This window comes from Grampus griseus (assembly GCF_964374135.1).
Source record: "Grampus griseus genome assembly, chromosome: 4".
NCBI classification, from domain to species: domain Eukaryota; kingdom Metazoa; phylum Chordata; class Mammalia; order Artiodactyla; family Delphinidae; genus Grampus; species Grampus griseus.
The window spans coordinates 63,604,685-63,627,118 of NC_138997.1; the positions used below are offsets into that span (position 1 = coordinate 63,604,685).

The following is a 22,434-nucleotide window of genomic DNA, read 5'->3' on the forward strand; positions in this document are numbered from 1 at the left end:
CTAGGGAGACAAAAGACCTGTATGCAGAAAACTATAAGACACTGATGAAAGAAATTAAAGATGGTACCAACAGATGGAGAGATATACCATGCTCTTGAATTGGAAGAATCAATATTGTGAAAATGACTATACTACCCAAAGCAATCTACAGATTCAATGCAATTCTTATTAAAGGAAACCACAAAGAAGACAAAAAGACAACCCTCAAAATGGGAGAAAATATTTGCAAACAAATCAATGGACAAAGGATTAATCTCCAAAATATATAAACAGCTCATGTAGCTCAATTTTAAAAAAAAACAACCCAATCCAAAAATGGGCAGAAGACCTAAATAGATATTTCTCTAAAGAAGACATACAGATGGCCAAGAAGCACATGAAAAGCTGCTCAACATCACTAATTATTAGATAAATGCAAATCAAAACTACAATGAGATATCACCTCACACCAGTTAGAATGGGCATCATCAGAAAATCTACAAGCAACAAATGCTGGAGAGGGTGTGGAGAAAAGGGAACCCTCTTGCACTGTTGGTGGGAATGTAAATTGATACAGCCACTATGGAGAACAGTATGGAGGTTCCTTAAAAAACTAAAAATAGAATTACCATATGACCCAGCAATCCCACTACTGGGCATATACCCAGATAAAACCATCATTCAAAAAGACACGTGCACCCCAATGTTCATTGCAGCACTATTTACAATAGCCAGGTCATGGAAGCAACCTAAATGCCCATCGACAGGCAAATGGATAAAGAAGATATGGTACATATATACAATGGAATATTACTCAGCCATAAAAAGGAATGAAATTGGGTCATTTGTAGAGACGTGGATGGATCTAGAGACTGTCATACAGAGTGAAGTAAGTCAGAAAGAGAAAAACAGATATCGTATATTAACGCATATATGTGTAACCTATAAAAATGGTACAGATGAATTGGTTTGCAGGGCAGAAATTGAGACACAGATGTAGAGAACAAACGTATGGACACCAAGGGGGGAAAGCAGCGGGGTGTGGGGGTGGTGTTGTGATGAACTGGGAGATTTTGATTGATATGTATACACTGACGTGTACAAAATGGATGACTAAGAAGAACCTGCTGTATAAAAAAAAATTAAATTAAATTAAAAAGTATATATAGCTTGATAATTGCTGTAATAAGAGGAAAAGCGAGGATGTATAAGAGGGCATTTATCCAGACTAGGTGGGAGAAAGAATGCTTCTTTACAGTCACTGGCTTATAATGTAGGTGTTGGCAGATAAGTCAAAGTTACTGAGAAGAAAGGATGGAGAAAGGAGAACAAATATAGAAGTAATCCAAGCAGAACATAACTGTGCCTTAAAAGGCACAGAGACATGAACTGCAAGTACTTAGGTGGTTTGGGAGTGTAGAATCTAAGAATATGGAAGGGGTCAGCTAAAGGTATGGGAAATCAGGTATGGGAAAAGAGGAGTCAAATTCTCAAACACTGTAGTCCAAAACAGGAAATTTTTTTCTTTAGTGAAAAAGAGAGTAATGGACAGTCTTTGAGTGGGATCAAGTCTTAATCAGATTTGCATCTTTAAAACATTATTCAGCAGTAGGGAGAATGGAATGACAAATTTCTAAGTGTTTAAAGTGGTTGATTAAGGTTTTTTGAGAATTACCTACATAAAGGTGATAACTGAGCAGCAATAATGAATATCAGAGGAAAACTAAATTTGCAACCAAATTAATCTTGCAAAAATCTACTGTCACAACCCTAGTTAAAACTCTTCAATAGCATTCAGAATCTTGACTCCTTCCCATAGATTTCCTAGCCCTGTATTCTCCTTCAACCCATTGCTTCAGGCATATTATCCTTCTTTCTATTTCCAGAACTCTCCAACCTCACTTGGCCATGATGGGTGACCTCTGATTCTAGAATGCTTTTTCTCTAGATAGGCACATGGCTGATCTCTTACTGCCAGGAGTCAGCTGCACTGTCATCTCCCAGATACACACAGTCTAAAGTAACCAAGCAGTTACTTTAACTTATGATTCTGTTTTAATTCTCTGCATAGTACATCGGCCATTATCTTCTTTTATTATTTTGATTGCTTTACTGTCTATTTCCTTCCCAAACTCCAGTTTGCTAAACTAGGATGTGAGCTCTGCAAGAATAGTAATCCTGTCTGTCTTTACCTTTGAATCACTGCACCTGGTACAGCGCCTGAAGCACAGGAGCTCAACAAATATTGTCTGAGTGAGTAAATGAATGAATATTTCTATGCTCCTTTTAAGTATACACACTAATTATTTTAAATGGAAAATGTATTTTCTGACTTTAAAAAGGACAACCTTGCAGGAAAGTCTGAAAAACTGTCACAGCCTAGAGGAGCCTAAGGAGATATGATGTTTAAATGTAATGTGATATCCTGATAGGATCCTGAAACAGAAAAAGGCATACTTAAAAACTAAGTGAATCTGAACTATGCATTTTAGTTAATAATAATATATCAATATTGGTTCATTAATTATAATGAATGTACCATACTAATGTAAGGTTGTAATAGTAAAGGAAACTCTGTGTGTAGGAGGGATATATGGTATTGGAACTCGATACTAACTGACCAATTTTCTGTAAGTCTAAAACTTTTCCAATAAATACTCTGTACTAGTAAAAAAAAAAATTAAAAAGTATACGTTGTGGATTAATCTCCAAAATTTATAAGCAGCTCATGCAGCTCAATAACAAAAAAACAAACAACCCAATCCAAAAATGGGCAGAAGACCTAAATAGACATTTCTCCAAAGAAGATATACAGATTGCCAACACACACATGAAAGAATGCTCAACATCACTAATCATTAGAGAAATGCAAATCAAAACTACAACGAGATATCATCTCACACCAGTCAGAATGGCCATCATCAAAAAATCTAGAAACAATAAATGCTGGAGAGGGTGTGGAGAAAAGAGAACACTCTTGCACTGCTGGTGGGAATGTGAATTGGTACAGCCACTATGGAGAACAGTATGGAGGTGCCTTAAAAAACTACAAATAGAACTACCATATGACACAGTAATCCCACTACTGGGCATATACCCTGAGAAAATCATAATTCAAAAAGAGTCATGTACCAAAATGTTCAATTCAGCTCTATTTACAATAGCCCGGAGATGGGAACAACCTAAGTGTCCATCATCGGATGAATGGATAAAGAAGATGTGGCACATATATACAATGGAATATCACTCAGCCATAAAAAGAAATGAAATTGAGCTATTTGTAATGAGATGGATGGACCTAGAGTCTGTCATACAGAGTGAAGTAAGTCAGAAAGAGAAAGACAAATACCGTATGCTAACACATATATATGGAATTTAAGAAAAAAAAAATGTCATGAAGAACCTAGGGGTAAGACGGGAATGAAGACGCAGACCTACTAGAGAATGGACTTGAGGATATGGGGAGGGGGAAGGGTAAGCTGTGACAAAGTGAGAAAGTGGCATGGACATATATACACTACCAAACATAAAATAGATAGCTAGTGGGAAGCAGCCACATAGCACAGGGAGATCAGCTCGGTGCTTTGTGACCACCTAGAGGGGTGGGATAGGGAGGGTGGGAGGGAGGGAGACGCAAGAGGGAAGAGATATGGGAACATATGTGTATGTATAACTGATTCACTTGTTATAAAGGAGAAACTAACACATCATTGTAAAGTAATTATACTCCAATAAAGATGTAAAAAAAAAAAGTATACGTTGTGAACAGTTGAAAATACATAAGTATATACATTAAAACTGGAAAGTCTATGTATGGAATAACACCCACCTCTCCCAAAAGGAATTTCTTTGACAGTTAGTTGTGGACCCCTCCAGACTTGTAAATATTTACACATACATACAGATAGATGTGATCACCATAATAACGTTATTTGTTTGGTTTTGCTTGCTTGCCTTTTTTTTTTTTTTTAACTTGCTACTGTATTATACCCATCTTTCTAAGTCAATACGAGATCTACCTCATTCTTTCTGTGGCTAAAGATTATTCCACTATTTGGTGTAGCATTTTATTCAACTGGTTTCCTACTGATACAGTTAAGTCTTTTTGCTGATATAAACTGTGATACAAGTGTACCTTGTGATCGTCTCTATATGCTTATTCTTCTCAGTGGTGGAATGCTACCACATAATGTGGGTCTGCCACAGCTACTCCCTAAGTCCTAGTTGTAGGTAAAGAGAACAGCACTGTTTTGTGATTGTATGACAAAATTTATAAAGGAACATTACAGAAACATGGATGTGAGTAAAAATTGTCTTTCTGGTAGGATATTTAAGAGGCTGATAACAGTAAGGAAGGAGATCTGAATGACTGGGCAGAGAGGCAGGGGAGAGGCAGGGCTGCTTGCACCACACAACTCCAAGGGGGTACCACTGAAATAGGTCACAATGTCAGTGGCGTGCCCCAGAGTTAGCAATGCAGCAGGCTCAGTGGGAAGGAGCCATACCTATTATTCTACTTTTTGAATTTTAAACCATATACCTATATTAGCTATTCAGAAATAATCTGAAATAATCTATTTTTTCCTTTTAACAAAAATGATTGCTTTCATACTATAACTATAAGAGAACAATCAAAAGAACATTTTAATCTATACTTAGGGCTTAAAAGTAACTATTGGTATTGTCATAACTCTATGGTAGATTAAAAACTGGATGAATATATCAATATGTACCATTAAATGAGAAAAAGTATTTTTGGTTGCATCTAAGAACACTGTTTGCCCAATAATTCTCTTGTTTTAGATATAGAATCACTGGACATTAATAGATATAGTTATGCCCAGCTGCAAAAGTATACCTTTTAATGAAGCATTTAGCTATGCAAAGCTAAATCCCTTGGGCTATCCCTGAGTAGCCCAAGGGATATGGTCAGAAGTAGGGGAGATGGTCAAATATAGTTGGGTGAGACATTTGGAAAGTTCTAACAGAGATGAATATTTTAGTTACCTGTCCTTATGCTTCTTTCTATGTAAAAATTAGCATGGATGCTAAGTAACCATCTTGTCATTTTGAGGATGGAAACCCATGTGCTAAAGACAATAGAGCAGAAAAGCAGATGAAGCCTTGGTCTCTGATACGGAGTTTTCACGCTAATCCTGAACCGTTTCGGCTGCATTTCCTTTTTACTTAATGAAAATAAAACCCTAGTTTAAGTTGTCATAGTTAAGTTTCTGTTACTACTGGCTGATAAGGGAAAATATCAGAATTATAACTCTGTTGGGAGCAGTATTAAAAAATCATTTGTTTGGTTCCAAGCCATCAAGGAACTACTCTACTGCAAATGACACCTTAAAACTTCCATTGCTTTCCTGACCTGTACCAGAAAGTAGGACCTTAAATCTGTAATTCTATTTTAAATGTATTTTTTTCCTTCTGGTTAGGTACATGATTATAATGCTGTTAAAGAAATAGCAAAGTAGGGCTTCCCTGGTGGCACAGTGGTTGAGAGTCCGCCTGCCGATGCAGGGGACACGGGTTCGTGCCCCGTTCCGGGAGGATGCCACATGCCGCGGAGCGGCTAGGCTCATGAGCCATGGCCGCTGAGCCTGCGCGTCCGGAACCTGTGCTTCGCAACGGGAGAGGCCACAACAGTGAGAGGCCAGCGTACCACAAAAAAAAAAAAAAAAGAAATAGCAAAGTAAATTGATGTCCATTCTCTTGTGTTTGCGTAGAAAGTATATCTATTTATATTCTATGTATTTAAAACTTTTCTGAAAGTAAACTCATGCTCGGAAAGCCAAGATGCATTAGAATGGACTTTAAATAAACAATTTTACAATTAAATAGTTATCTAGGCTTTGATCAAGAAGTTATAAGACAGAAGAAAATAAAATTTGGTGAAAAGTGAGAAAATACTTTTGTTTTAAGTGAAAACATTTTATTTAAAAACAAAAGGGCTTTTTTTTTTCTCACCCTTATTAGAATTACTTCCTGAAGCATTTACAAGCCACGTATATACAAACAGCAGCTGGAACATTTTGTTTACTTATAGGAAATGTGCAAACTGGAAGAGTCAGAAATGACTTTGTAAAGTGGCCATCTCTGCCTGACCTGACACATTAGCCATGGGAATTTTGAGAGATTCCCAAAATGATGTTCTTTGCACGTCAAAGCAGGAACTCCCTCATCAACATCTGTCATTATCCTTTGGAGGTTTTCAAATTATTAGATTTATGAACTGACCTACCTATGCTCTTAAATAATAACCTGAATAATTTACACTGCTTACATTACATATGGTTTTACTATCTTTTGATTCAACAATTGCTTTACAACAGTATTTAGTGACTGCAACTTATAGAAAAGAATTCTTATATCTTCTTTATCTAAAGAAAACTACTCTGCTTTGTAGATGGAAGTTACTTTCTTTGATCTCAAAGTCTTTTAGAAATAGGTTCAGGGCACCAGAAACATGCAGGGTGCAGATTTATATTTTTTCTCTTACTGACTCAAATCAAGTGCAGATTTGTCAAGCTGTGAAATATATTAAGTTCACAAGGTTTTAACAAAGGGTTACCAAACCTGAAGAACCTGGTGTGATTCAAACTACTTTCAGATGTCCTTTTAATTATATTAAATGAAAGTTTGGGTTGGCTTTGATGCTTATGGGCAAACATCGAAATCTCCTGAAAGAGCTGCTAAAAGTACTCCCCGTTGCTGCAGTTAATATACTACATTGTATGCACACCACTAGCCAATTTATTCTAGCCACTTTAACAAGGATATCCAGCCTGACAGGCCACACAGAATAGTATCACAAGTCAAGCAAAGCACAAATCATTAGAGGACTCAGAAAGTCGTTTGACATGCACCATGGAGCTCTTTGTCACACAGCCAATTAAGTGACCAAACAAGAAACTTGAAAATACTCATTAATTTCTTCCTAGCAGTATAAATGGAGGTTAGAATCTTTCTTGTCTCATGCACCAAAGGCACACAAGTAAAACTGGCATAATTCAATCTGCACTTTGTCAAAGGTGCAAGTAGCAACTTTGGTTCACAGAAAGTCTGCATTACAGACAAAAAAATGAAAGCAATAGGTAAAAATGTTTATGCAGTACATATAATAATATAGATATCTGGGCTTTGGAATTTTAAAATTCATCAAAAGTTGACGTTACTTTTATCACTGAAAAGCTGTAACAGCATTTTCTTTCTTCTTTTTTTTTTTTTTTTTTTTTGCGGTACGCAGGCCTTTCCCTTTGCGGAGCACAGGCTCCGGACGCACAGGCTCAGCGGCCATGGCGCACGGGCCCAGCCGCTCCGCAGCATATGGGATCCTCCCGGACCAGAGCACGAACCCACGTCCCCTGCATCGGCAGGCGGACTCTCAACCACTGCGCCACCAGGGAAACCCCTGTATCAGCGTTTCTGAGCAGATTCAGCAGCACTTGACATCATTTCCTTCTCCATGAAACAAGAACTTGAGTTGACTCCCCGATGCCATACTCTCCAGGTCCTACTCCTTCTTTAAGGCTGGTCATTAGTCTCTACGGCTGGTTCCTCTTCCTCTCCCTGACCTGGGGACAGTGTCCTGGGGCTCAGCTCTAGATTCTCTTCTCTTTCTACACTCATTTCCTTGATGAATTCATCTAGTACATTGGCTGAAAATGCCACTCTAAGTGAAACATTACTAAATGATTATGTCTAGTTTGACCTCTCAGGTAAATTTCAAGCTCGTATATCTAACTGTATATTTACCATCAATATTGCATACCTAATAAGAATCTCCAACTTAACATGCCCCTGAGTGAAGTTCTTTTCGTGCTCCTCCCAAATTGGTCACAGATTGACTATCTCAATAAATGGTGACTGCATCCTTCCAGTTACTCAGTCAAAACACTTTGTGTCATCCCAACTCCTCTCTATCTCTGACACTTCACATACAACCCCTTAGCGAATCCTGTTTGTTCCACTTAAAAAAATTCCCAAAGCTGAAGAATTATCTCAGCATCCCACACTCATATCCTGTTCCAAGTGAATGTTGTTATTGCCCAAATGGTCACCCTGTTTCAGCCCTTATTTTTCCTGCTATAATCTATTCTCCAGTTTTTTTTTTTTTTCGCTATGCGGGCCTCTCACTATTGTGGCCTCTCCCGTTGTGGAGCACAGGCTCTGGACGCTCAGGCTCAGCGGCCATGGCTCACGGGCCTAGCCACTCCGCGGCATGTGGGATCTTCCCGGACCGGGGCACGAACCCGTGTCCCCTGCATCGGCAGGCGGACTCTCACCCACTGCGCCACCAGGGAAGCCCTATACTCCACTTTTAAAACACATCACGTCATGTCATCCTTCTGCTCATAAACCTGCAGTGGTTTCCTGTGTGTCTATGAGTAAAAGTTGAAGTCCTTACGATGGTCTATCAGATCTGCCCCAGAGATTAATGTCCTGTTACCCTCTTCTCTTTCACTCTCCTCCAGTTGCATTCGCTTCCTGGACAACACGGGCATATTTCCACCTCAGAAACTTTGTTTTCTCTGCTGGAATGCTTTTTCCTGCATATCTTCACAGTTCACTCCTTCAGAGTTTTTCTGAAATGTCACGTCAGTGATGCGTTTCTTGCTCTATTTTTCTCCGTAACATTTATCATCATCTCACATACCATATATTTCACATACTTAGCATACTGTTTATATTCTGCTACTGGACGTTTCACCCTAGGAGAGAGAGCAGGGATTTTGGCCTGTTATGGGCACTGCTATATTCCCAGTACTGATAAAATTACTGGGCACATGTGCTGAACTAGTAATTCTTGAATGTTTTTGTCGTTCACTACTATGTGATGTTTTTTACATAGTTTTGAATATAGAGATTGCTTTCACACTGATGGTACCTAGGATACAGATTTCTAGTGGATAATGAAGGTGAAACAAACAAAATAAATAAATAAAATAAACAAAAAAAGCAAACTATAATTCCAAACTGAAATAAAAAGAGACCTTATTACAAATACTTGGTAAGATTTAAAGAACACATAGACTATCTGCCTTTGAAAAAAAAGGAAAGAAAAATTTAAGGAAGGATGAGGAAGGATGGGAAGAGGGAGGAAACCAGGTATGCATATATATGTGTCTTTTAAAAAAAATTTGCATCTATTTACCAATTTTTTCTGATCAGTTCTCAGCCCAACTATGCAAATAATAGTAGGTTCCAAAGAATGACTCAAAAGATTCACATCAAATACTGTATGTACTTATATTTCCCATTAAGCAATCGACTGCAAACTCTAGGGAGTCCATGCCACCTCTGAGATTTGGAGGACAAAAGAAACTGCTGATAAATATCAAAACATATTTCTTAACTAGGAAAATGTCCTGCTTTTAAAGCAGTAAAAAATGAACGCTAGTAATTTTTAATAGTTCCTGCTAAAGAGAAGAACAATGTTAACAAACATTACTATTTAAAAGATGGGAACTTGGGATTGAAAAATGAGAAAAAAATATAAGTTCTGGTTACATTTATAGAACATGAAGGCAGTTGTTCTTAAGCTATTTGAGGTCACATTCTACTCTCAGATTCTCATGAAAACACAGACCTCTCTTTGGAGCCATATAATTTTTTTATTCATTCATGGATTACCCTCCTAAAACTTCCCCTGCCCCCATTCCACCACTAGAGTTAAGAACTTATGCAATTCACATGTACTTGGATGGTTATAATCAAAAAGAGAAAATAACAGTGCTGCTGTAGATGTGGAAAAACTGGAACCCTCACGTATTGCTGGTGGACATGTAAAATGGTGTGGTCACTTTGGAAAACAGTTTGACTGTTCCTCCTTTAACATAGAGTTAGAATATTTTCTACTTGCTTTTTTCTTCTCTCAATATGATAATTTTTAAATCACAGTCTCCTCTGAAAACCAAATGACCTCAAAGTAAATTATGTTTGTATTTGACCTGGCTATAGGAGTACAAAATAATCACCACACAGCCATTTGAGCTCAATCTCAAAAAAAGGAGAAATTTAGAAAAAATTGTTATACTTTATACCATTCCTGAAATACAGTACCATAAATCAATAAATATAAACCAAATAATATATCTTGACTTCTAACACCAAATAATGTCAGTTTCGCAATCACATTATTTTGGCGAATGAGAGCATGAGTTTCTGAATCAGGAAGACCTAACTTTGAATTCAGGAGCCCCTCAATTATTACTGTGTAATTTTGTGAAAGCCATTTAATGCTTCCTGTGCCACATTTTCTCTAAGTTAAGAATAGCAATAACTTATATCATAGGGTTGTTTTGAATATTAAGTAAGAATTTATGCAGAATGCTTTGCACAATTATGGCCACAGTGCCTAATGAACATATTTATTCTTCACAATAAATCACTGTTATTCCTTTTTCTTTCTTGCGGTACGCGGGCCTCTCACCATTGTGGCCTCTCCCGTTGAGGAGCACAGGCTCCGGACGCGAAGGCCCAGCAGCCATGGCTCACGGGCCTAGCCGCTCTGTACGGCATGTGGGATCTTCCTGGACTGGGGCACGAACCCGTGTCCCCTGCATCGGCAGGCGGACTCTCAACCACTGCGCCACCAGGGAAGCCCTATTCTTAATCATGGTGTTGAAGAAGCACTGGATGCACATCAGGACAGCAGCATTAGTGCCATTGGTGCTAGTTGTGTGACCTTGGTCCAGTCATTTCATCTCTCCAGATCTCAACTCACTCATCTTCATCTCTAAGGTCCCTCCTGGTAATATTACATCATGGTAGCTACTTAATATGCATATATAACACAAACCTTATTTGTTATCTCTGGCATAAAACTTAAAACCCTCTCCTAAATGAAGGTATGTATTATGCCCGCAATACGGTAACGCTATTCTTACTATGACATGTCAATATCTATCTTTTGATAGTCAACAAGGATTTTAATGTAATCTAAAATTACAACTAAATAAAGAAAAATAAAATATATTTGACCCAATTTTTTGTTTTTGTTAAAATCCTTGAGACAAAAGAATAATGGGTTTTAGGAGATTCACATATTATTTAAAAAATCAGAGCAACTATCTTTTAATTGTTCACCTATAGATGAGTTATCATAGCTGACGGCTGACAGTCCAGATTTCACTTTTTTTTTTTTTTGTGGAATAAAAAGTGAGAAGCAAGAAATAAAAAGTAGATCTAGATAATTCATAAAATAGACACTGTATTTCTTAAAAATTAAAAGCTAAATGTGTTTAGATGGTCAAAATCAAACCTAGGAGAAGCACTGCTTGTGCCCATAGAAAGGAAATTTTTTTTTTTAAGAATCTTGTGATAAATAATTATCTTTTTTCAAATTTAATGCATAAAACATTTCAAATGTATTTCATACCTATTTCATAGGTAGCTCAGAATGTGCTCTGAACATAGAAATAATAGGGAACATAAGCCTTTAAAATTCAAATAGACTAAAGTTTAAGGTATTATTCACTCTAGAATTTCATAGAATAATGACCTACAATAAAAGGAATAGAAATAATGCTGTGTTATAGTGAGCACAGCATTTCTGCTTCACCAATATTCTGTTTGTATTTGGTCTTATCAGATGTTTAGTCAATAGCTGAAACATTTATTCATAGCCAGTCAATTACAACACCAGGAAATCAGCTACTGAATAAACTGTGCTATTAATTTTCCATCAGAGATTCATGTTTGAATGACCATGCATTTCATAGATTTAAATACTGAAAGGCTAATTATCTCCAAGGCCCCATTAAAGGGATAACATAGATTACAATAAAAAACAATCTTAATATTGCTCAAAAATGATCCTCAGGGGCGTCCCTGGTGGCGCAGTGGTTGAGAGTCCGCCTGCCGATGCAGGGAACACGGGTTCGTGCCCCGGTCCGGGAAGATCCCACATGCCGCGGAGTGGCTGGTCCCCTGAGCCATGGCCGCTGAGCCTGCACGTCCGGAGCCTGTGCTCCGCAACGGGAAAGGCCACAACAGTGAGAGGCCCACGTACCGCAAAAAAAAAAAAAAAAAAAAAAGATCCTCAGCTTTCAATGCTGAAGAGTACTTCATTTCTCTGTCTATGGCACACACTAAGCAATATATATACATAACCCCCCCCAAGCAATTTCTTTCCCAAAACCTTAGAAAAATAAACCTGAATAGCTTCTTAAATACAAAGATTCATTAATTTATAAAGTTAAATGCAGATTAAAACCTTTTCTTCCTAATCTCTGTTCAATGTTCAAATTATTATTTTTTTCCTTTTAAATGACTGTCTCACAAAATGCCCTTATTGTGAATAAACTGATACTGTGTATTTTCTGGACTACTAATCTGAGAACCAGTGATTTGGGTCTTGAAGGTATCTCTCTTCATAAATGTAGTTGGTCTTCCCCTTAAAAATGCTATGATATATACACATAGGGAATAAAGTTGACAGTCACACAGTTTCATATTTTTTCTTCCTTCTGATAAAGTTACTTTGTATTTTGGGACCCACAAAATGGGGGCCACCCAAGTGGCCTGGTCCACATCACAAATCTAAATCTGTACTTATGGGAAATGACTGTCAAGGAAACCTCACATACACTGATCACAATCCTCCAACTCAGAGTTAGCTAGCTCACCTTACCTTAGAAAACAGGACCTGCTAGCCTTATAAGGAAATCCCCAACCTCCTTGCCAATCGCGCCCTGATTAGAGTTGTCTCTATAAAACTCACTCTTGTCCAACATCCCTCAGGGAGAGTGCACCACTGATGGTGAGGCACTTACTGCCTCAACCCATGGATTGTTTTCCCTTGAATATAGCACATCAAAGTCATTACTAAATAGCTTTGTCATTTGAATTTGTCATTTGACCTTGTCTGCCTTTGTTCCTACCTCCTCCCTCCCCTCCCCTCTCCTCTCCTCCCCTCCCCTCCCCTTCCCTTCTCTCCTCTCCTCTCCTCTCCTCTTCTCCCCTCCCCTCCCTTCTTTCCCTTATTCTAAAAATAACTATGAAGCTTGCTTCTGGGATTCTTTTTCACAAAGAACTCATAAACAGTAGAAATGTTTTTTATCTTGTTTAGAAACAAATTACAACATGTTAACTGGAGGAAAAATTACACTTACATTCAGATTCATGTGTTTATAATAAGTGGAAGAGTAAGATCGTTACAGCTTGTCTTGATTAATTTGGCACAGAAGCATGATATTCCAAGTATCCTGGAATTGTTGTCTTATTTGATTGAGTGTCATTTCTGGATGACTTGCTACTCAAATATTAGCTAGACCAACATAGGAATGAAATGTTTTCATACCCACCTCTCTGAAGAAATTAGAGATTTATTATATATTACACCCAACTCACCTTTCAGTGATGATCAAAATTCTCACACCCAAAGTTGCACCTCTATGCTGGTCTGTGCTCCTCTTATATGATAGAGCACTGGCACTGTCAAATTTCTTTTTAGCACATACGCTTTCATATAACTTTCCATTCCCACCCTCCATGCCCTCCCTGAAATTCTTCTAGCTCAACAGGATACATTATCATCTTTCTATCGGATGCCCATACATGCTATCACCAACAGAGACAATTCAACAACTTAACACATTTATAAAAACGCAGAAAGTACCTGGACATAGGCTCTGCAAGAGCGCTCTCTTTTCTGAAGCTGAATCCATTAAGACAGCAGATTAAACACAGAATAGAAAAAACAAGTTAGTGACAGAAGAAAACAAGAAAAATAAAAGAACACATCTACACAAACACCTTATTTTGTTGTGCACTACTTTCAAGAAGAGAATGAAAGCTAAGCAGCAGCAAAATGTCAGCAACAGTTTGAAAAATAGTAACTAACAGCTTTTCAGAACCCAAGTGATAACTGGATGGTATAAAGCTGTTAATGATGGAAAGAAATCTTAGACTAAATTTAGTAGAAATTAGTAAGAATCAATATACTTCATTCATTTGACATGATTCATTTGACATGACGTTAGTTATTAATTCATGGGCCACAAATGAACATCTATGAAGTTAAGTAAATTATGTCAAAAATTTGGAACCCATTTTTTAAAGATAGTAAATTGTCTGTGGTTTACAGATTTTTAGGTGGTTTATGTGTCCCACAAACCATTTGTTCATACATACAAAAAGTTCTATTTATTGAGAAAATAGAAGTGCCCATTCATTTGACTATTTGATTCTAAGGGACAAATACCAAGAGATAAGTAACTTCTGATTAAAAGAATGCAATCGATATTGTGATTTATCTTGTTTTTATTTCTTGAAGAATTCCTTTTGATGGTTTTGACGAAAAATTTTATACATTTTAGAAACTTCTGTGGGATAAGAAGCCTGTTTCTGTGTGTTTCTTTGTTTGCATACAGAATGATGTTTTTCTGGGCAAAGGTTAACAGCAACTCATACTCAGTCCCAAACATTTTTTCCTGGTGATAAAATGAATAATTAATACATATATTTGCTCTGTTTAAATAAATGACTACAAATTTTATAAATTAGATTGTAGTTTTCCTCCTTTTCCCTATTATTTTCCTTCAGGAGCCTCGATTGTTCAAGGAGAAAATTACCCAGTTTTAAGAAGCAGTTACTCTGATGCCTTTTGTGTGGCTAATACTCTCCCACTTTAATTCATGCATTCTTCAATAAGCATAGAGCAGTTACTCCTCTAAAGAATTAAGTGAGGAATGAGTGCAAGTAAATTGTCAGCACTGTCATTTGGATCACTGACTCTCATTTTGGTTTAGCAGGTCTCTAAACCCTCCAGAATTTCAATGTGGAGCACAATTGATTTGTACCAAGTTGACTTTGCAAATCTGATGGGTTAAAACTGCTTCAGGGAACAGTGGGAACCACAGGAAATGAGAGCAAGCCAGGAAGCATGTGAATAACCTCTGCCCTCCCATCTTCTTACCCCATCATGCAAATTAACATATAACAAACCACGTTATATAAACAGCTGAAAAGAGCCAAATAAGAAACAAAAGAGAGCATTAAAAAGCTTCACAAATGAAAATTTGTCCATTATGCAGTTATTTGATATTCAGACTAGGCAAGCTTATTAGCTGTAGCTAGTTAGAATGTGACATTAATTGCCAGGTTTACCCGATATTGTCAGACATCGACACCATTTTTAAATAAAGATACAAAGTATTGCTATAACAAGTAATGGTATGGATACGTAACATTAATAGAAATTACTATATCCAGTACATTATGATAACAATAGCTGGCAGCAATATTCATTAATAGCCTCCAGTCAGCCTGGGTAACGACACATTAAAATCACAGCATGCCCAGACTACATAGGCAGCTGTGGATTATATTCTGCCAGCGGCTTGGTTGAGATTCTATCAGGAATATGAATGACAAAAATAACTCCTTTTTGCTCAGCATGAAAAAAACTTTAGTAATAATTTATATCTAATTGATAAAACTGAATCTATTTTCTGAGGATGAAATTGCAGGAAAAACTGACAGATAAAATATCTAGCTTTTTAATGTCGAACCATTATTATTTTAAAAAGTTTCTTCCATCTCATGAGTGAGACTCCTAGTCTAATAAGACAGAAAAGAAATAAACATAATAAAGACCAGTCTGCAAAGTTATTTTTTCATTCTAAAGGGGAATGTTCATTTAGTGAATTTCATACAGGACATTAGAGGGTCACTGCCAAATTCTTGCTTTTTTAAGTAATAAGATTATCACTGATATTTGAGACCTTAAAATCAAGTTTCAATAACCGATTATCTTTACTACAAAAATGCCATTCAGGGAATACATGTTATCTGATGGCAGCATTCTAGTATCTTTTCACCATGTGATATTTTGTTACATAAATAAATGATATTCTTTATAAATATATTAAATATATTTTACATACTTATGTAAATAAAATGCTTATATGTGTATAGATTATATATAAAATGCTTATATATGAGTATATAATGTATATAAATATATAGTAGATTTATAAGTATAAATTAAAATACATAAAATTCCTTAAAATTAAAAAAATAAATTATTTTTATTAGTTACAATTCAAAGTTGCTGAAACACATTTAAATCTTTTAAGTTATAATGGTAATGATACAAAATCAGTAATTTAAAAATCAAAAGGAAATAAAAATTAAAACAAATACTTGCCCTATGAGTTTTTTAATGTAATATTAATTAGGTTAAATTATTTTTAAAAAATCTATAATGTATTACTAATATCCTTTTTCATTGTTATTTTCTAAATTTCTGCTTGTTGATTAGACATTTGTTTTACTGTTAATTATATTAATATAAAGGTTTGAAAGGGAAAAAAAAAAACCAAAAGAAATGGCATTTATCTATAGTAACCCTGTCCGAATTTAGCATACAAAAGAGTACTATGGAAAATAGAATTGTAAATTCAAAATACATATAGAGAGATCTCATTTATTGTTCCTTAGATTGAAAGTCAAATAAGGTCATTATTATACTGCAGTAATGAAGTGAATTGAATATAGCTAGCAATTCTCTTTAGAATGATCTGATTTTATGGAAAGAAAGAAATTAATCAGGGAAGTCTCACTGATTTTACAACTTTAAAGATACATGTAACAAAGGTCCTTACCTTGTTCAAACTTCGTGCAGCACTATCTTTTCCACCTGGGGTCAAGTTCCGGAGCTGTACATCTAGGAGGCCTACCAGCTGATCCATGGCCCGGACTGAATAAGTGATATCTCCAGCATTCAAATGATTTCTTGTCTGTTCAGCCAGTTCTCTAGCAATGTTGGCAGCTGTCTCTCCAGATTTCAACTACAATTTTGAAAACAGAACAAAAAGGAAAGAGATCTTAAATAAGTAATTTTATTGGTTTCTTTGGACAATTGTTTTTGCATATGTTTTAATCATTGAGGCAAGAAAGTTATTAAACCCCATCTTTACTTGGTATACATTCCTTAAGTTTTCCTGCTAATCCATTATTTTCTTCAATACCTAACTTGAAATTCATGCCTTTAGGAAGCTCCTCTTGAGGAATTTAAATTCTAGAAATTGTTCTTAGTTTACCCATCTGGGTGGTTAAGTCTAAGGTTTGCCCTATGACTTTTCTCTATGCGTTTCTAAATTGGATGCTGACAGAGGCCAGTACAAATTTTCCATTATGCCTAGTTTAGCACTTAGTTCACAACGAATACTCACTGGCTGCTAAACTCTGTGAAAATTTAATTCCAAATAAAATCCCTGCTTTTCAAAGTGCTGTTCATCTTCTTACTAAGTAAGAGATTTTGTTCCCAATGTATTAGGTAGCAAACTATTGCTTAGTTTCTAGCACTTTCCTTTTCTGAAAGTACGTGCTGCTTTTTCAAGTATATTCTACAAGAATTTTTCAAATTGTCAACAATCCAAAGATGTTAAAAGAGATAGACTAATACCCTATGATTACTTGAGCAAATTTGATAGCTCTGGGTAATAAGACAGGAATATATATTAGCTTATAAGGAAGGCCTGGGGAACTTAAAAAAAAAGTAAGTGTAATTTCCCAATTTATCATGTCCTTTATCATTTTTAAACTAATAGACTAAAATAAGATTATAAAATATTTACACAATACAGATATAGGTATGCAATGCAAAATCATGAATGTCTCTTCTTTTGCCTCTATATATTCCCACTTCCCAGAGATTGTTAATGGTTTGGCATGGATCTTTCCTGACTTTAGCCTGCTCTATTACTTCTTAAATATATAATAGTGTCATTATTTAGAAAATTTTCTTTTCTTCTCTTTTTCTATTTTTAACACAGTCTAATACAGAACTTAGGATCCTGAACAGAAAGGTCCTCTCTTTGTAAGGCTATCTTCCTAATGGATATCCAGAAAGCTATAAGGGGCACAACAAAAACTCTTAGTCAAATAGGTTATCACTATCTATTCGGGGATGCTTAATAAATGTTTGTAGCAGTATTGAGTGTTAAAGAAACATGAATAAATTGGAGAAATTGGAATAACTAAATTGTTAACGATCACATTCTCAAGTATATAGAAAAATCCTAATTCAAAAACATAAAAATAGTTTAATAACAAAGTGTTGGCAAAGATTTGTAAAAATGTATATGACCATTATAAACTACTACTGAATGTGTATATTTGCATACTTCCTATGTAGAGTAAATTACTAGTGTCTATTAAACTCTGAAATGTGAAGACTGTATAAGACAGAGATTTCTCTTATCACTATCAACCATAAAAAAATAATCCCACTGTTACGAAAGAGATATGTTCAAAGATGTTCATTCTAGCTTGCTTATAATAGAAAACAAAATGGGCTATGACTGTGGAAAACTGCTTATGTATATAAATACTATGGAATATTAATCAACAGTTTAAAAGTATGAAGGAGAACAATATTGTTAACGTTAATCTTCAACATGTAATATTGAGTTAAAATAAATGCAAGTATAAAAATTATTTATATGCTAATATATATAGGCATGTTATTTGTGAAATAACACAACTTGAGTAGCATATAAACATGTTACCTATGAAAAATAAATATTATATGTAAATATTTTACATTTATATATATATGTGTATATGTTTAAACACATAGAACAAAATCTGAAAGATGGAAATCAAAAAACAAATCCTTTTCTGCAATGTTTAAATTTTACAAGAAGAATATTAATGTATTACAAGAAGAATATGTTAAAGTATTATTATATAGTTAATTGGTACTTTTTAGAAACGCTTAAAATAAAAAAAACACTTGCACTAAATTTTTGAATTTGTAAATTATGGTCAGGACCTGAAAACCTGAGATACTTATAAGACCAAATGGAATAGATTGTAAGGTTCAAGGATAAGGGTGTAACAAAGTCAACGTAGACCCACTGATGGATCATGAAAGTACTTTTAAGTGGTCACAAAGTGACGTAAATGTGATTATAATCCATACATTTAATCATTGCGTATAATTTAGGGCTACTTACTGGTAATCTAGTAAATCAATTAATGATTTATAAAATTCGGTATTCATTAATTAAATTGGTGAAATGCTAGTACTCATGAAGTATTCAAATTCAATATTCCATCAGTAAGTCTGAACACCTGATACAATTGCTTGGCAATGTTGCACAACTCCTGTGCACGTGAGTATCCAGATAGCTGGAATTCCTATAATTTTCCAAAGGGGTATTCTTTTAATCAATGCACCACTCATAGAGTCTTTTTTTTTTTTTTATAGAAAGGCAGACTGCCAAATACAGCACTTCATTTGGATATGTCTAGAGTCTTGGAAGCTTGACTACCCTATGTTCTCCTACAAATGGACCTTGAGAGCTTGATTGGAGGTTCTAGCAGGGGAGCGTACCTACTCATATACCCTTGACTGAAGGATGGTCCTCCTCTATTGGGAAAGGTCATCCTCTTCAACCAAGCGAGCAGCTTTGGAAGGGATGCAGGTGGAGCGGTGAGGGAGGAAGGGGACACCTGCCTAGCCAGCCAGATCAGCCGAATCAACCCTGGAGATCAATGGGGTGACAGATGCCACATCCACCATCCATAGAGTCTTGCATTTGTTGTAGTTTCCCACCTACGCTATTCTTATAAAAATGAATCTATTTGTGGAATTACTATTGTTTTACTTTGTTAAGCATTATGCACTTGTATAATTGTTTTATTATCATTATTACTGTATTGTTTTCTTCTATGCCTTTATTACCACCATTACCAATACCATTATAATATTTTTTCTATGAGAAAATGTCAAGGCACATGGACCTCTGGAGTCTTTTGATTCACTTAAATGGGCGCTGTTGGAAAAAGGCTGAGATCTACTAGATAATAGGCTTTCTTTCATACATTATCTTCAAAACTAAAGATGCAAGTACTGACTTTCATTACAGCTATCAGGGAACATTATAAAAAACAAAATTACTTATCAAACAGAAAAAAATAGGTATTTTCACATTGTAATTCAATTTCTTTTCTTTTTCTGTGTAGTTGTACAAACATAGTCTTCAATTATTAATTATTATAACATTGGGGTAGGACATGATAAGATGAAAAAGGAGGCCTATGTAACTCCCTAATATAAAAATTTAAACTTTTTCTTTATGAACAGTAATGAAAAAGTTGAAAATGTAAATGACTAATAAGTCAAAATATTACTGCTCTCAACATAAAAGATAATGATGCTGCCGATATATGTGTCAAAGCAGATAGTGTAGTGTTGTAAAACCATGAGTCAAATATGAAAATCTCTAGTGGATTATCTTAAAAATAGTAACTACATTTTAGCACTCAAGTGTTTATTTATGAAGAATAAATCTAATTAACCCCACAAAAGAACTCTGGAACTCAATGTTCACCAACAAGGAAGTTGTAAGAAAAAAACTAAAGTACAAATAAGTTATAAAAATGTTTATAATAAAAATGTGATAAGCATGTTTTTAAAGTAAAATAAAAACTAATATAACCAGTTATTCATTATGGTCCTCTCTTCCTCTTAAAATTGAAGAAATCATAGTAAAATTCTTTCATTCATTCGACAATCATTTGGACACTGGTTATTTCTTAAAGAAATAAAGACAAATGTTATATGTGGCTCTTGCGCTCAGGAATCTCACGTTCTACTAGTTGGTATTGCGGGGGAGGGTGCATAAAGGCAGATAATACTAATTCAACAATGCAATCATAATAACAGAATGTATATGAGGTGTTATTGGACTATAGTACAGGGGTAATAAACACCTGGAAATTAGGTGGGAAAGCAACAGAAAGTAACAATAAGTTGAAAGTTAAAAGATAAGTTGAGGGTGACTTGGTAAGATAAAATTCTGGTGGGGACTGGCGGGGAGAGACAGCCAAGAGGATGCTATATAAAAAGCGAAGTCTAAATAATCATGGTTTGGGAAGACAGGGCACTAAAGGCAGAACAGAAAGAAAAAGCACATTTTTCTATCTTCAGAATTCAATTTGGTACCTACATAGCACAAATTGTGTGTCTGTACGTATTAAATATATATATCTAGTTTTTAAAAAATAGAATATCTCTACCTCTACTTATAATTTCAACAATTGTTCCTTCAGTCTAAATGTTCATTTGTTATTTAACCAAAATTTGAATTTCTAATAGTATTATGCTAAAGTCTGGGGATAAAATGGTTCCCAATAACAGGACCTTACGTACTAGAAAGCGAAGGGCTATTAATAAATTAACTGCACAAGAATTTGATTTCAGTTTTTTTTGAGGGCAATACAGAATCCCAGTGCGGTAGAGTAGTTTAAAGGCATTTTAACCTGGTATATGAAATTAGGGAAAAATTTAGGAAATACTTCTCTGAGAAAGAATGTGTAATCTGAGATGAAATAGAAAAGAGGGAATTAGGTTGGGATGAGGGCTGGAGTTTCCGGGCCCAGACAGCAGCTTTTAGGAGAGGGGGCGGGGGGGGGGGCAGGGAGTCTTAAGTGTGCTGCACAAAGGGCACTTGTGACTGGGGTTTAGGCAGCTGGAGAGGTAAGCAAGGAGCAGATTGAGTAGTTTCACTTTGGAAGTCATGACGACGATTTTGGAAAATTGTGTTAAGAGTGATGTGAATGGGGCTTCCCTGGTGGCGCAGTGGTTGAGAGTCCGCCTGCTGATGCAGGGGACATGGGTTTGTGCCCCGGTCCGGGAAGATCCCACATGCCGCTGAGCGGCTGAGTGGGTGAGCCATGGCCGCTGAGCCTGCGCGTCCGGAGCCTGTGCTCCGCAACGGGAGAGGCCACAACAGTGAGAGACCCGCGTACCGCAAAAAAAAAAAAAAGTGATGTGAATGTACTGAAGAGTCTAAATAGGAGTGGTCTAATCACTCTTATATTTGAAATCAAACTCAGTAGAATGGATTTAGAGGGTTCGGGAGTCAATGAAAGGAGGCCTGCTGTGAGGTCTACTGCCACAGCAGTAGAAGCAGCTGTTGTGGATTAAGGGTAGTAGCAGTGGAGAAAAGTGACAACTGGCCTGATGTGGGAGAGATTTACAAGTACTCTGACAGGCCTATTATCTGATTGGACGTGTGAGGGGAAGGAAAGGGAGGCACCAAGAGTCATCTCCAATTTTCTCGTTGTTAATGGCAGTGGTGGCATCAACTGGACTCTCTCATAGTCACTGTGACCTCAAGGTTCAAGCTCAGTTCAAAGGTTGCCTTCTCAGACCAGGCCTTCACGAACCATATTCTTTCCACGGGCATCCAGAAGCTACTCTTCTTTCTGATTATCCTATTTATTTCTCTCACCACTGTTATTATTATCTTATTTCCATACAAAAATATACACATATCTTGAATCTGCCTCAAGTCTTCTGTGCAAAGAGGCAGGATTGAAATAGTTATTTCATATATTCTAGCTTAAAGACATCATTACAATGTCTATCTCTAACATTTCTTTTATTCTGCTTAAGTTATTTCTCAGAAGTAAGTACATGCACACTGA

The 22,434-nt window shown here is 36.0% G+C and overlaps 1 protein-coding gene across 33 annotated transcripts in view; it reads right to left on the bottom strand.

Moving 5' to 3' along the window:
• The window catches only part of ADGRL3 (adhesion G protein-coupled receptor L3), a gene marked incomplete at both ends in the record, with an annotated part of 572,210 nt that overhangs the window by 142,481 nt on the left and 407,295 nt on the right, over positions 1 to 22,434 (bottom strand). For 26 of the 33 annotated variants that reach the window (XM_082653308.1, XM_082653323.1, XM_082653313.1 and 23 more), the window contains 2 exons: positions 13,607 to 13,645; positions 16,596 to 16,781. In XM_082653308.1, the coding sequence (XP_082509434.1) occupies positions 13,607 to 13,645; positions 16,596 to 16,781 (225 nt within the window). The remainder of the gene's footprint in view (positions 1 to 13,606; positions 13,646 to 16,595; positions 16,782 to 22,434) is intronic. The other 7 variants (XM_082653318.1, XM_082653322.1, XM_082653321.1 and 4 more) reach the window with 1 other exon arrangement.